General features: G+C 45.9%; 1 protein-coding gene across 2 annotated transcripts in view; it reads right to left on the reverse strand.

Moving 5' to 3' along the window:
- The window catches only part of macrod2 (mono-ADP ribosylhydrolase 2), a 490,268-nt gene that overhangs the window by 112,622 nt on the left and 362,303 nt on the right, over window positions 1–15,343 (reverse strand). For both annotated transcript variants that reach the window (XM_080016637.1, XM_080016636.1), the window contains exon 7: window positions 1,384–1,414. In XM_080016637.1, the coding sequence (XP_079872763.1) occupies window positions 1,384–1,414 (31 nt within the window). The remainder of the gene's footprint in view (window positions 1–1,383; window positions 1,415–15,343) is intronic.

The raw sequence follows: 15,343 nt of genomic DNA on the forward strand, positions 1-15,343 counted from the left end.
TTCTGGCGGAGATGCAGTTATGGGTCGCACTAAGCGATTTACCTATTGAACAAGCCATTTAATTCACGCACCACGCCCCGCACCCTACGCCTTTGATGTGAGACTGGCGGAGTGGTAAGACACTCCCACTGGTGATGCAGTGCGTTGCTCCGACTTGTACAACGACAATAAAGAGAAATTCTATTATTTTTTGAGTTATATATCGAACCGCAATACATAGGTTCCTCATCAGTAACAGACAGCAACCCCATGTATGTGCACGTCCATTCAGCCCATCAGTCTGAACACTAGGATGTGACGCGTAGGGCAGTGTCTCTGAACACTGATTACTGAAACAAAAAAAAAAAAAGGTGCAGTTCTAGTGTTTCTATCTGTATCTGTACAAAAAAATAGGCCCCCTAACCATTTGCATAATATGCAACATGTTTTAATTTTGGATAAAATAGACAGGATGGAATAGATTCAGTTTTGTCAAAATGTAAATTTCCATCTCAAAATGGGGGACATTCCATGAACCAATGGGCTTCTTAAATGTCATTTATTACTTTATATGTCACTCACTGCTACCATGCATTGATTCAGTCACCCCCATTTTCGATAAATAACAAATTAGGTCCACATGAATTAAACCCATTTCTTCACTTTCTTTGCCACTGAGTGACTCAAGCCTTTTCACCGAAAAAGCAATCCACCTCACAACTTAACCTTTTTTTTTCTCTAACATTTTGGGCAGTTTTTTAGTATTTACTGTAGAGAGCAGCAGAGAGAGCCAGGGAATGGGGATAGAGCGAGGGAGAGACACGCAGCAAATGACCGCAGGCTGGATTCAAACCCGGGCTGCTGCAGGCGTTCTGCCTATACGGTGCGTGCTGATCCGGTTCAGCCACCAGGACGCCCTCAAAGCGTAACTTTCAGCGGTCGCTTTTGATCTCTTAGTGCTACCTAGTAGCCCAGTGTTGCAGAAAATTTGAATTGTTTACTGCTGATTTTTTTGTATTTTACATTTTTTAAGAAGAATATTCAATATTCAATAACTAAAAGCATCCCATTTGAACTGAAAAGCCGAAGGGGAAAGCACAATTTGAAATTGGCTGGAGTTTGTCTTTAACTGTGGGCTGCATCAGGAGAGCACATAATAGATATTGATGTAAATGTAGAGACTGATTTTGAAGGTGGAGATGGAATAGTGGAGACAGGGCTCACACAGCACCAGCCGCTCAGAATGGCTGCCCCCAGCCAGCTGCCAGCCGGATATGTCCATTCATTCTGTTCAGATAAGCATGGTCCTGTCACAAGCCTGTTAAGGACCAGACGGCCATTGTAGGCGGCGGCACCTGTATGTGAAGGTGGTTATTGAGGAGGATATCATGCATGTAGACTTACCATAGATGCCGGTGGATATACATGGGAAGGCCTGCGGAGAGAGAGAAAATAAATTATAATCCAAACACATTTACCCAAGCATAAATCAAAGGCCTATAACCTAGCAAATTAAATCCTATCTATAAATCCTTACACCTTGGAAGTGAATTTTTACAGATTTGTCACAGTGATTTATGAAACAAATTCCCGCGGTTTTGTTCCACAAATATAGCAATACAGTACTATTACTATAATATATATCAACACATTTACATTTAAAAATGTTTTATTACATTACTTATTTATTATTATATATTTATTATTTATTATTATAAAAAAAGTACTTGCACCTCAACATTCCCAACATGCCTGTCATTAATACGTCTGACAGGCTGTGGTTGTATTATCGTTAATAAAATGTTTTGGAATCTGGACTTGTTTAAATCATTAGATCCCTTTAATGTTGTTGTTTTTTTTAAGCTGTTCAAAGCCGGGCTAAAGGCGGAACATGCTGTACATATGAGCTCTATTTTGACGTATTTGACAAGAGCCAGATTGAACCAAAGCACTGAGTTAATGTTGCATTTAAAGCAAACATTCGGTTAATGTTGCATCATTTCAACACACACACACACACACACACACACACACACACACACACACACACACACACACACACACACACACACACACACACACACACACACACACACACACACACACACACACTATACTTTTACGGGGGTAATTACAGCTAAATCTATCAAGGATTTGAAAGCACTTTTTCAGAAGAAACACCCAATAAACAGCACCACATGGAAACGCTAATGAACGCAATTATCAAATTCTGAGCAGCCACCCTTGAGCATGGCACGTCCACATTGGGTGGAGAGTTTGCCTGGGGGAATGGCGGATCTTCTCTGGTGGATCCATACAGTAGGCAGCGCTCTGCGCTTAATAATCTCCAGACCATGAATATCGTAATGAGGGCCCATTGATCCAGCGTTGACCTTCCCTCCCACGGTCATGTCTCTGGCACTCAGTTTACACAAGTACTTACTCCACATATGTAACAGAAGGCTTTTTCGTTGTCTTTTAGTTCACATACCAAAATTGCGCCGGATAATAGCACGAACATGGAGCGTGCAACCCTGGATGCAAGAAAATCTTGCAGGGGACGAGAATGAATCAAGACGGGTTTATCAAGTCCAGGTGGAGTCACGGACCAAAGCGGAGTCTCAGAACTCAGCCCGGCACTTAAAGGTGGCGAGTCCAACTCTACCAATGAGACACCAGAACAGTGCAAATCAAGGTGAATACAAAGACGTTTTTGGACACTATTGCTCTTTTTTTATCTACCCCACGGACAATAATTGCAAAATTTTCACTCATTCACTCACCACTTAAAAATTGGTGTACAGTACGAGGTGCGTTCATTGGTTGGCAAATATTTTTTTTCACAATATGTTTCAGAGACAAAAGTGAAACGAAACAAAAAAGCAGAGTAGCTTTGGCTTTGGTCGACCTTTTTTAACGTGCAACATTCATTCGAAAATATCGAAATAAATTTGCAGCTCTGATGCGGTTTATGGAGTCCGTCATTTCTCGGACCGTGTCAAGTCCACCGTCAGTTCTCTCAAAACGCCGTCTCCAGGCGGAGCCCCGACTTGACACCACAACCTGCCTCCCTGTCTAATAATGTCTGAGAAGCAGGAACTTTCTTTCCCTGATTATCTGCAGAGTGTCAAGAGAAGCAGATGATTTCGGCTGAGTTTCCACCTAATTGGGAATTAAGGTTTCTGTCAGGGCGAGTTGTCGATGGTGAATCTTAATAGAGTCGCCTATGCAACCGTCTTAACGGGAAAAACATCCAAGTACGAACTTCCGAATTGTGACTTGGCAAACATAACTGCCTGTAAGAGAATATGCAAAACTTTACTAATTAATTTTTTAGCAACCACAATGTGTAATGATATTCTACTCAGCAGCATACTGTATGTATTACTTTTACATCTTCTAATGATCTATCTATATATATATATATATATATATATATATATATATCGAACAAACATGTTAACAATAGTCCAAATGAGTTCTGTAAAATGCATTATTATTACAATTTAACCTGCATGCGTGTGCTTAGTGCGGGTCTGAAACACACACACACACACACACACACACACACACACACACACAGACAGACACAGACACACACACCTTAACTATTACACCAGTCATAAGTCTGTGGAAATAGGAAGTGATTAATTATCTCCCTTTCAAATTCTAATTAATAATGTACTCCTGCAGAAAAATCCTCCATTTTTAATTGAATACATTTTTAGATCTCATCTGCTCTGAAATCCAAAGAATGGATGATTTTTTTTATTAAACTGTAGCCTGTGTGCAATAAACATGGTCTTCGCTAAAGAGGGGTATTAAACAGAGCCACTAATGATTTCCGTTTTGTCACAAAGAATAAGAATAAGAATAGAAATGCGATGCATTTCATTTTGGAGAAGTGAGGTTTGGATGAATAGATATCTACTGTACTACCCAATCTAAAAGTCCTAAACTGTAGGCTTAAAAGTTAAGGCTTAACACTTTCTAATAATAAAAATAACTGGGATTTAATACCCAGTTAGTGATAATAAATGAATGAATCACTGTGTTGTTTTATTTTAATACAGAAGGATTCGGTGCGATGCAATATGATGCAATCTGTTATAGTTCTTAACATTTGTTTCATGTAGACATTTATTTTCCATTACAGATTAATATAAGACAGTTCTATAAACGTATATCTTAAATATCTGACAATTTCTGTTTTGTATTTTTGGCAATTTGTATACAGTACATACAAATTATATATATTATACAGACATTATCATAGATATATCTGTATAATATCTGTATAATATATCGGATCTGACATTTTAATTGTATTTTTTTTATCCTATTTTACTTTCTTTAATTTTAATTTTTATTCTCCGTTTTTTCCAGACTGTTCAACTATTTATTTTTTTATGTTCATGGTCTGTACTGAAGCGCACCAAACCTCACCAGGAGGAATTCCTTGTACATGTAAATGTTCCCGGCGAAAATAAACCAATTCTGATCCTGATTCTAAAAGTGGCATTGCTTACCTTCAAATAGATATATTTCTCAAAAGAACAGGGAATCTCAAGTATTTTGTTACTTTATGGCAGCTAGATATAATGACATATAATATATTGTGATTCTGATATAGTAATATATAATATTATATTATAATGACCCTGGATGCGTTGGAGTATTGTTAATTTTCAGTTCGAATGTGTTTTACTGTGGGAGGTTCACAAGTCTCGCAAGAGGGAATGGTGTGGTTGTGTGTGTGTGTGTGTGTGTGTGTGTGTGTGTGTGTGTGTGTGTGTGTGTGTGTGTGTGTGTGTGTGTGTGTGGCGAGACGGAGCTGGAGAGAGAGAGAGCGAGAGAGCGAGGGATATGTGTTGGGTTGTCGGTTCAACGGCGTGAGAGCAACATGACTTGTGACGTTAGAGCAGCGAGTCTCCCGCAGCAGCTCAGTTTATACTAAAGCAGAATTAGCAGCAAAGCTCCAGTCGACCGGTTCCTGACTCTAGAATCGACCGCCTCACGGCGCATTTGGATGGAGCCAGCGGTCCGCGTATCAACGTGGTCGCATTTTCTACGTTAAAAGCGGTTTTCCGATTGGTATCTAATTGATGGCCATCTTTTCCAAAGAGATTACAAAAAGCAACGGCCCCGTAATAGTTCCTGCATCGCGGCACTTTGCATCGGACGTATTATTCAAGCAGCGCTTTACAGCCGAAAATAGTTTCATTATTCTTTACTTCTGTGAACAAGTATATTATGATACATAGGCCCGGCTCGCGGCCTCCCCACTTCACATTCATCTTTGTAAGTATATTAATAAACAGTAAAGAGAAATGATTTTTCCAAAGGTCCCATTTGTCTTGAAAAGCAGCTGAATGTGTACTTTTAGTTTCGGCATTTATCAAAAGGCGTGGCCACGGCGTCGGTATAATGAGATGAGAAATGGAGGAAGCGTTTCCTCCACCGGCTCACAAGCGGATTAATACAGAGCAACGTAACTCTGCGGAGATTCATCAAATAACAGCCGCGCCTTTAAACGGCACCGCGCCGGAGCCGAGCCCGACAGTTTGTTTTTATTTTATTTATTTATATATATATATTTTTTTGCCAGGCTGACCTTGACAGGTTTCATCTGGAAAGACGCTGTCGGCAGCAGCTGTGCCGATGTTACTTCATTTTAAGATGTTCAAAAACACTCAATTAGTAGATCTGAGCGTGTGAGTCAAAATACATGTCTGTCAGGATGATAACTATTCAAATAAGCAGTGGGGGGGGGGGGTTATTTTCAACCGAGAAAAGCTAATGAGACTATTTTTTATTTTTTTTTCCCTCATACAATTGGGATATCTACAGAGTACAGGCCCCTGATGAGACTTTTTGTTTTTTCGTGAATTACGTCGACGTTTCTCTCTAAAGCGTCAGTCGGTGACAAGCACATTGGGATGCAGCGGCCCGCTCGTCCTTGCTTTGAGCAAAGAAGAATGAGTCGCTGGTTGTGTTCTTATTTACTCGTTTTTTTTGGGTGCCGCCTGTCAAGGTGAATCCTTCTCGTGAGGGGTGATTTAAATCCTTCGCTGAAGCTCTGACCTTTCCAGTTGACTGTCTGGGTCCCGCAAAAAAACGGGCGGATGATGAAGCGCGGCCGGGCCGGGCCATTTTTAGTCCCGCGCCTGGCGCGGAGTCGGGGGGGGGGCCACGTAGTGCGCCCGCGTACTGAAACAGACCCCGAGGAATGTGAAGGCAGGCGCCTGCCGAGCTCAGAAAATGGCTGCTCCTCCGGTTTTCGCAGACGCGATAGCGGTTGCACACCGTCCATGTGAAGACGGTCATTCACGCAGAAAACCTTCCCGTTCGCCCACTTGCTCGCGTGCCATCTCGGGATTTTAACCCTCTGAGCTTCCCACCTGTGTGTTTGGCAGCGCTGCCTCAAACAAACAACAAAAATAAAAAATGTACACACATTTAGGAACACACGTCTCGGTATTTTTCATTTCTATGGAAAAACAAAAAGGTCATAATTTCTGGATGAGCTTGAAGAAAGGAGTGTGGGCTGGCTAACGTGGACCTTTTTGAGACGCCAGTCTCACAGCCAGCGGTGATGACACACTGTCAGCAAAAATCAATCGACCCTCTTTCGAAATTGTCTGGCCAATCCATTAAATTCCAATCGATTTTTCTGGAAGAGGGGGACCAGCGCAGTCGGCACTCACTTTGGACGAGACAGAGATACAGTAGAAACACAGATGGGGTACGTCTGCCGGGGTTTGCAGGCGGCCGTCGCAGGCGTGGAGGGGGGTTACGGAAGGCTGTCAAGTGAAAGCCCTGTCTCTAAAACTCCAACACCTGGAGGGGCTGAAGGTTGTGGTTAAAGTGCGCAAAAAATGATCTCACTCCCGATCAACATCTAACAATCTCGATAATTGAGACGGTCCAACGCCATCCACATCATGTTTCTCGTCTTCGGAAAAGGACTATAATATATCCTTGTTTAACGAGATCACAAAACAGTAAATCCAATGTCCAAAACCTCATTTTACAAGGATAAATGCGTCAAAATCCCGATTGGACCTGCAAATCCTAATTGCATGTCATTTGACATTCAATACTGATAACACTTTTTTTTGGGGCCGTTTTGACGGCTGGCCCGTTTCGTTATCATTTTTTTTTTCTTTTTCTATCTGACATATAAATGACAACGTTGATACTTGATCCGTGGTAAACCAGCTTTCGGGACAGGTATGTTCGTGGATTGATGATTCCAGCCCCGCAGGACACTGTTATCACTGTGGGGGTTTGGCTGCGACGGGGCCCTCAAACGCGGCATACGCTGTATATGGCGTCCGCCCGCGTTCCGCCTGCATGCCCGATGGAGGTCTGCGGGACGAAAGGCAAACGGGCGTTGAGGATGTGGAAATCCTTCCGGTCCGGAGGCAGTGGAATCGCCGTATTGCTGACAACAATAGGCATCTTGGAGCAAAGGAACGTAAGCTCGACACGGCCGCGCAGGCGACTGCCGGGCCACCGTAGAAACCACATTGACATTTGGAGCTGTTATATAAGGGCCGGTGTTAATTAGGAGAGTTGGCATCATGCACTCCCGTCATGACTTATGATTCCTGCTTGAGGTTATTATTTCAAGATTCAATTTGTGCGTCCGTCTGCTCATTAGAAGTGAGTCGGCGTGTGCCCCGGCACGCGGCCGTGCCCGGCGCGCCGCCTTGTTGTGCTTATTGTCTTTGCTTCCGGGAACCTTCGGAAATTGGTCACCAGGGAAATTATTCTGTTGCCAGGGCTCCTCCCTAATCTATCACGTAGCTTTAAAGTAGAGCAACCCCCCCCACACAGTATAGTGATTACAGAACAGGAGCGAACACTGGGGCACGTAGCGCTACCTTCCTTGTATTCCTACTGTCCTGGATTCATCCACTTGTAGTGTCATTTCACAATAATTAACGGTGTTGATAAAATAAGGAACTTAAAATTTTGACAAACTTCACAAGTCTTTGTGGAGTTTGACACCCAGCGACTGGAACCAACCTGGAGCTCATTAAGGCGGCGATTTATCGACTGAGAAACGCGAGCGGGTTTTCATACGGACTCTCTGCTGATCAAAGTAAGCCACTGGCATTCCTCCGAGGGCGTCGGGGGGAGCGGAGGTGGCGGAGGTGGTTGCTGCTTGGTGAGGTGGACTCCTGCAGCTCTCAGTCATTTGTTAAGCCGCGGGATATGACACGGTACAGACGGTGTGACCCTCGGCTCTGGACAGAAAGGTGATGAGAGAGAAAAAAAACAAAAAAAACACCCGCTCGCCGTGACCGCTGCTTTCTGGAGGGGCGCGGTGGGGGCAGCGCCTCGTCTCGGCTGGGTGGGTAAATAGCACTGGACCCAGGGCGCTACCCCATAGCTTGAAGCCTCCTGGCCCTGTTTGCAGATGGATGCCTTGCTTATAAATCACGGCGATGAGGGGGAGAGACCTTGTGCAAATGCAACCGCCGGTACACTGTGTTATTATTCACCGGTGCAAAGTGCAGAGCGGGCCTTACATTCAGCGGGATCGTCCTTTTTTTAATTGCCGTAAATCTTCAAGCGCATTGGTCACGCCTGTCAGACCACTACCTTCCCCGCTGAGATGCACACGTCGCGGTTAGTGATCGGGAAATGCAAATATTAAACACATTAAACAGCCATTTCGTAGCTACACTGATTATCTGAGGGCCTTAATATGCAAAACGGAGGGGGCGAGAACGCAGGGGATTGTGAAACACAGAACCCAATCACCTGGGTCCAACCAGACGTTTTTATGTCCTCCATCATCAAGTGCGGCCGGTATGTCGAAAAGACGCCGGGACTTCTGAAACGTGCACCATTGAGTATAGATCATGAAAACGCTATTATTAAAGGCTATCATGAAAGTCGGTGAGGCATCTCACGGATACACATGTTTTCTCAACGCCAGCTGAATAGTCTCATCCGTGCACTTCTGGACCAGTCAATTTCTATCAAAAGAAGAAAAAAAAAAAAAAAAGCTTTCTTGTTTATTGTCAAGATTTTCTCGCTGGTTCAGATTCCCTTTCCAATGCAGTGCAACTACAGAGATGTCTGAGGAATTATCATTGAGATTAATTAAGATTGGAAACCTTTACTTACTATCCTACCTCAAGGTTAGTGCCTCTGTGTTTTGTACATAATAATAATTATAATAATAATAATAATAATAATAAATAATAATAATAAAGAGATCTATAGGCTTGGATAATAAAAGAGGCTAAAACCACATTTCCCAAAGCACTACGTACAAAATAAGAACTAACATTGGTTTAGAAGCACAACCTCATTAACTGCGACTGCAGCTGAGCCCTCTGTGCTGGGTTCCAGTGACCCCCTGAAAGGCATAATTACTGTATCATCGAATCTTAAGGACATACATTCTCATTAGGAGAGCGAATGTTTGTCCCTCTCTTGTACACTGCGGGCCAAAACACATATCGCTGGGCAACAGCTTCCTGTGATTTGCTTAAATTCACACTGTCGGAATAATTACGCTACTGTATGTCTCCAAGCCCGGGATGTTTTTTGGTCAACTGGGAGTCCACCGACTGCAAGCGGAGCTCTGCGCTGGCGGAAGCTTTCTGAGATTAAGACTTAATTGATTAATTAATCTTTCATAACATACAAAAAAGGCATGGGCATAATGCTGCATTAAACAATATTTCTGCCCATGGAATAAGTCAGAAGACTGACTGTGATGTGAAGGATCTCTAAATACTGGGGCATGAGAATCAACTCCCCAATCCACCGCGACATGTGCTTTTGGGTTCAAAAAAATACGTGGTACCTGCCAACCTGTGAGGTTGAGAATGGCGGAGGGTCCAGGCGTGAGGAGAGGAGCGGCTGGCACAGAGAAGATTTATAGGCCGACACGGCAACGACAGCGACCTTTTTGAACTATTTTGTGACAAGGAATTAAGCCCAAACCTAAGTGCAAACGTTTCCCGATTGATGGATCATTCTCAGCTGCACCTGGCGTTTTGTGTTCCCTCGCGGCCACCGTAGGGAGGGGTAAAATCCTTTCGTGGAAGAGAGTTTGACGGAGCGGGGGCAAAAGTTGGAGTTTGTTCACATCAATCGTCGTTTCCTCGGATTGGGCTTCATTCATCTTAAAGGGAGCGACGGAGGAGGTAATCACGCCATCTCGGCGCTTCACTCAAAGGGGTAAATAGTATCCAGGTGTATTTAAAGCCAGGGTTTGGGGGAAGGAGAGGTCCCGGCCTAAAGCAGCCACGCCTGGGGGGGGCTAGCCACCCATTAAAAAAAAAAAAGAAAGTAACAAAACAGATATTTTTTGCAAAAAAACAAAAAGCATGACATCAAGGAATAATGTTTTTGCTTTAACGCGATTTTCAGATGTTCTTTTAGGTCGGACGTCAGAAGTTCAATCGCGAGTCAGGATACGTATATTTTGGATGGATGATTATTGCACGGGTCCATAACCCGATCTGTTGAACTGACACAGCCATGTCCCGGCCCATTCCCCGACCGTGCGATCAATGGCTTTGTCGAGTCAGAGATGAAGACACATTAAAAGAGGTTTGCCATGAAAATAAGTATTGGCAACAGCGGCTCGGTGGGAAGGTTCCACGCTCGAACAGCCCACGGTAATCTGATCTTCCCTTTCTCTCGTATCATTACGCCCTCCCACAGAGGTCAGCCACTGATGCCAAATTCCTCCGACCGCTGGGGTGTTTGAAGGCGATCCCGCTCTGAACCCGAGTCGGTGCGTTCCAGAGGCCACTCGTGTTTATTCATGAGGGTTCCTGCTCGGTAACATGCAGTAGCATGTTGCATCACTGACCAGAGCCACGGACCAAAAAAACAAAAAACAAACAAAAAACAAAAACAACAACAAAAAAAAAGCAAAGGATCCCATTGGCGAGTAGCCGGCTGACCTCGGCCGAGAACTGAGGATGATTGCGCAAACTCCAGCAGAAAAGGCGAGGGATGTATTCACATCCACTCCTGCTCCGAGACACCTCTGCAAAGCCGCCGGCCTACGCTGAAAGTCCTCGTGAGATTATTTTCTTCCTTACGTAAGATATTGATTATTGTGCTGCAATACGTTGTTGTGATCTGAATGTCTCTGGACAGCCATAGTGAGGGAGAGAGAGATCAGACTGACAGTCAAGGTAATGGAGCTTCAGCCTCCCTATCTGTTCCGGCAGCGTCACAGGGCATGGCCGTTCCCTAACCCTTTAAAGCCATGAACTTTACGTTGATTAAGATCTTTACATTGACAAAATGATCATGGAGCTATCAAACATTTCATTGTACTCATTACCAGAAAGGGTGACATTATAAATCGAGGAAGGCGCTTTGATCCAACCCTGAAAGGGTGTTGAAAAGCCAGGGAAAAAATGAGGGTAAAAAATATATATAATAATAATCTCTCCTGCACGACAGCGAGGAGGAAGAGGCTGGAAATGAATAAAAAACAATCAACAACTGAAAAGCAACTGAGGCCATCGTTCAACCACAGGCTGCGCCGCCTGTGATTAGTGCAATGAGTACTCGGTAAATGCAGAACATGCGTGGACGTTTGCGGCCGAGCGTCAGATGTGCATCTGCATATTCGGAGGCCCAAATTCCGAGGCGGGCGCGACGGCAAAAAAATGATCAAAGGAGGGAGCGCGAGGATCTCTCATCTGAAGCTTTCATCAAAAAAAAAAATAATAATAAAAAAAAAGAAAAAAATAATTCAGACGGCTCTGTCAAAGCGGGAAAGTCGGCGAAACGCTGCGGATGAAAAGCAGCAGAAGCGACAGCTGACCCAGTATAACTCACAGAGGGTAGCGCGCGAATCAGTAAGAATATATGTGCTAATCTGAAATATTCAGCATCCCCAGCGCTGCCGTTCCCAGCATATAATAGGAAGGGCAGGGACGCTGAGAAAATCACTTACTCTAAAACATAATTCATAAGATGTACCACATGGGGAGACGATGCCCCGGCGCTTGATGTCAGCGAACAGTAAAATAATAATTAGAAGGCCCTTTTTTAATGTGACATTACCCCTCGTTCCTTCCACCAATCGGCCTCGGCGGCGTATTAAATCAACGGGGGGGGGGGGGGGGGGTCCTGATGGCGTCGTCCTCCCGTGTAAGGCAGCTAGTTCGACGTTCCTTCCTTTCCCGAGACGTGTCCTTCGAGAGTTCAAAAAGCCCAAATATCAAAAAGGAGCTTCAAAGTCCGCTCAGAATGGCGGGGTTGACGGAATGTCCCGCATACCAGGGCAAGTGAGTCGCTTCCGTCGCTCGCCACTCTGTGGCTTTTACAAAGCGCGGGACAAGCTGCCGACTGCGCCGAGGGAACCCGACGCCGCCCTGTTCATCTGATCCTCGACAACGCAAGCCGCTGGACGTGCACAGCGTAAGCTCCGAGTAGACGACGTCGGATATTCAAACGTGCAGTAACACATTTCAGTCTCCCACATCGCGCTCATTCCCGCTTGGGTTTGGATAATTGAGGAGGGCCCACGGTTCCACCCATTCGGCGGAAATTTGCGGGAGCTTCGAGGAAAAGTGTCCAAAAGTGTGTCTGGGCTGATTGTGTACTGGAAGAACTATTTCCCTGCATTAGGAAAAGGTTCACTATTACCAGTATACAGTGTATTAACTACAGACCACTGGCATCACAATGACTTTCCCAGTTATAATGTTAAATACCCCATGAGAAAGAACCCCCATTCACATTCAAAATGTCTCCTCGAGGAACAAAAACAACCCGGCAGAGCAGCTGGAAGACGCTCGGAATTGGTATTTCCAGCCACGCCGCCGCGCCTTATTCAGCGTGGGGAAAAACAAACAAACAAACAAAAAAAAAAACAAAACGCAGCTGGTCGTTGAGGTGCGCCGGGGAGCATTCGGCGCCACCTCAGGGACGGACGGCCGAGCCGCGGGGGGTTGCGCCTCGAGCCACCGGGTCGAGGAAAGAGGAGGAAGGGCGGCAGCACCTGGTCGGCCGCGTGAGGGCAATGCAACGCGGGCGCGGCGCGGTCCGGGGGCAATTCGTAGCCGCGGCCGGCGCCGTCGCCCGGGGGAGGGGCTGCCAGAAGCTCCGGATACGAGCACCCGGGTCCCGACGGAGCCGGCCTCCCCCCGCAGCCCCGAGGCCGGTACCGCTCCTTCAATTGGACACAACCTTGAGGGCGGGCCAGCGCGCCTTCTTTCATTCATGTCTTATCCACACACGGCGTCAAACCTCCAACCGCTCGCAAAAAATGCGAAGGATTGCGCCGCCGGGAGAAGACGCAAACGGGAGTTGAGCGGCTTCGCCTTTCAGCGGCTACGCCGGCGATAAAAAGACACGGAAAAAAAAACAGGATCTTGAAATCTGAAGGAAGCGAAGCACATTGAACGTCATGTTTGGATGTCAAAACTTTCACAGGAAAGGTTCCCTGCAGCCAAGGATCCCGTTCTAATTAGACAGATTTGGTTTAAAGGGGTGTTTGCGGGGCTCAAAGAGAGAAGAGCGGAGAAGATTCAGACGAAAAATTGCACCTGCGCCGTGCAAAGCCAATAAAATCACTCTGCCTCTAAATATCCAAAAAGGGCAAACTACGCCGCAGTGCTAAAACTATGTTGCCGAAGAACGCCGATTCATTAATTCCTCGACTGCGGCCCCTGAAAAAAAGGAAAGAGAAAACGAGCTTCAAGTGAGTCATTCCATAGAGTAATGAAGGGCCTTGGCTCTCACAGCGAGTTACCACACAAATAATAATAATTAAAAATATATATATATTAAAGTGAGGGTAGGTCGGAGTATCAGAAGGAATTTTCCGTTGTTAAGAGTCTATTCATCCATGTGCTCAGTGGGAGGGGGCAGCAGGTCCCGGTAGCGCGGTTTCACTTAAAACTCCCCACAACATAAAGCCATAAATCTGAGCTCGCCCAGAGGTAGGAGCAACCAGCGCTAATTAACAGAAGCAGGATGAGGGGTCAAGGCCCGCGTCGTATTAGCACGGACAAAACAGTTTTTCAATTAACACGCCAGGCCGCTGCACTTTTCAGGAATAGGGGTTTTAAGAACGCGGACACAAACGGAAATGTGCATCGGCATCGGCACATGTTTACGACAGAGAAACTGAAATACTTTAATGGGACAGGCGGTCGAGAAATAAGAGTGATCTTGGCAAGTCCATGGTGGAACTTTTTTTTTTTTTTTTTTGTGTTAATACCAATAGACCTAGTCCTTTAAAGGACTTTGGTCCAAGGACAAAGCGGGCTCTGAGGAGGTCAGCGCTCCCTCCGTGGGCCTTGGGGCCGTTCTCTCACACTTTGATCCTGAGCTCCGCTGCTTGTGCGGCTGGCCCAAGCTCAGGAGAGGAGGGATTAGGGACGGGGAGTGACAGCTCCCTTTATTTTTATTTTTTTTCCCCCCCATTCTCATTTGGGCGGACAGGAAAAAAAAAAAAGGGTCCGGCGACCAGCCCCGATGGCTCCTTCAAGGTCTTTGTGTGAGTGTGTGTGTGTGTGTGTGTGGGGGGGGGGGGCCTCAGTACTTGAAAAAGAGATGAAAGGAGAAGCTGCCTCGCTGATAACCGTATAATGGCTCACTTTGAGAGAACAGGCGTTTTGCTGAGATGGGCGCCTGGTTTCAAACTGCTTGCTATTAGTCATGCTGTTGACTCATTTGCATGTGTTTTATTGTCCCCCGGGTGACGGCTCGCACACTGACTTGCCGCTTAGTGCACTTATGACAGTGCTAATAATATTCACACCTACGGCAAAAACAAAGGGTCTTTATATCTCTTTGTCTTCGTATGATCGGGCTCTCATAACGTGACTGACTTTTGTGCCACACTTTTCTCCGATGAGCTTTGAGCCGCGCTCCTCCTGAACCTCATCGAGCCGCACAATGGAGGGATTATTCCTGAAAGTCGCCATCAGTTAGGTGCAGTAAAGTCAATCACAGTAGTTCTAGGGACGGAGTAAAACAGATATTTCTTTGCGGTGGGCGACAGCGTTGCCCCCTGCGCCCCGTCGGCCCTGATACACGGGAGCGACGACTGCATCGCAGCCTCCGCCCATACTCCGCCCATCCTCCGCCCATCCTCCGCCCATCCTCTGCCCATCCTCTGCGCCGCCGTACGCGCTCACCCCGAGGGGGGACCCTACGGCGAGCCAGCGCGGGGCGTCGGCGAGTCAACCTCGCGGATTCCCCCGCCCTCTAGGGAAGAGAGGACGATACCGCGGGCTCCCTACCTGGGAGAACCTCCTTCATCCACGAGAGGCACCCAGACGTAAGGCATCAAATCGGGGACGAAGTGCGGGCGGAGGAGTGCTCCCTGAGGCTTCCTCCGTCTCTCAGTGCA

Source organism: Zeus faber (assembly GCF_960531495.2).
Source record: "Zeus faber genome assembly, chromosome: 16".
Lineage (NCBI taxonomy): Eukaryota > Metazoa > Chordata > Actinopteri > Zeiformes > Zeidae > Zeus > Zeus faber.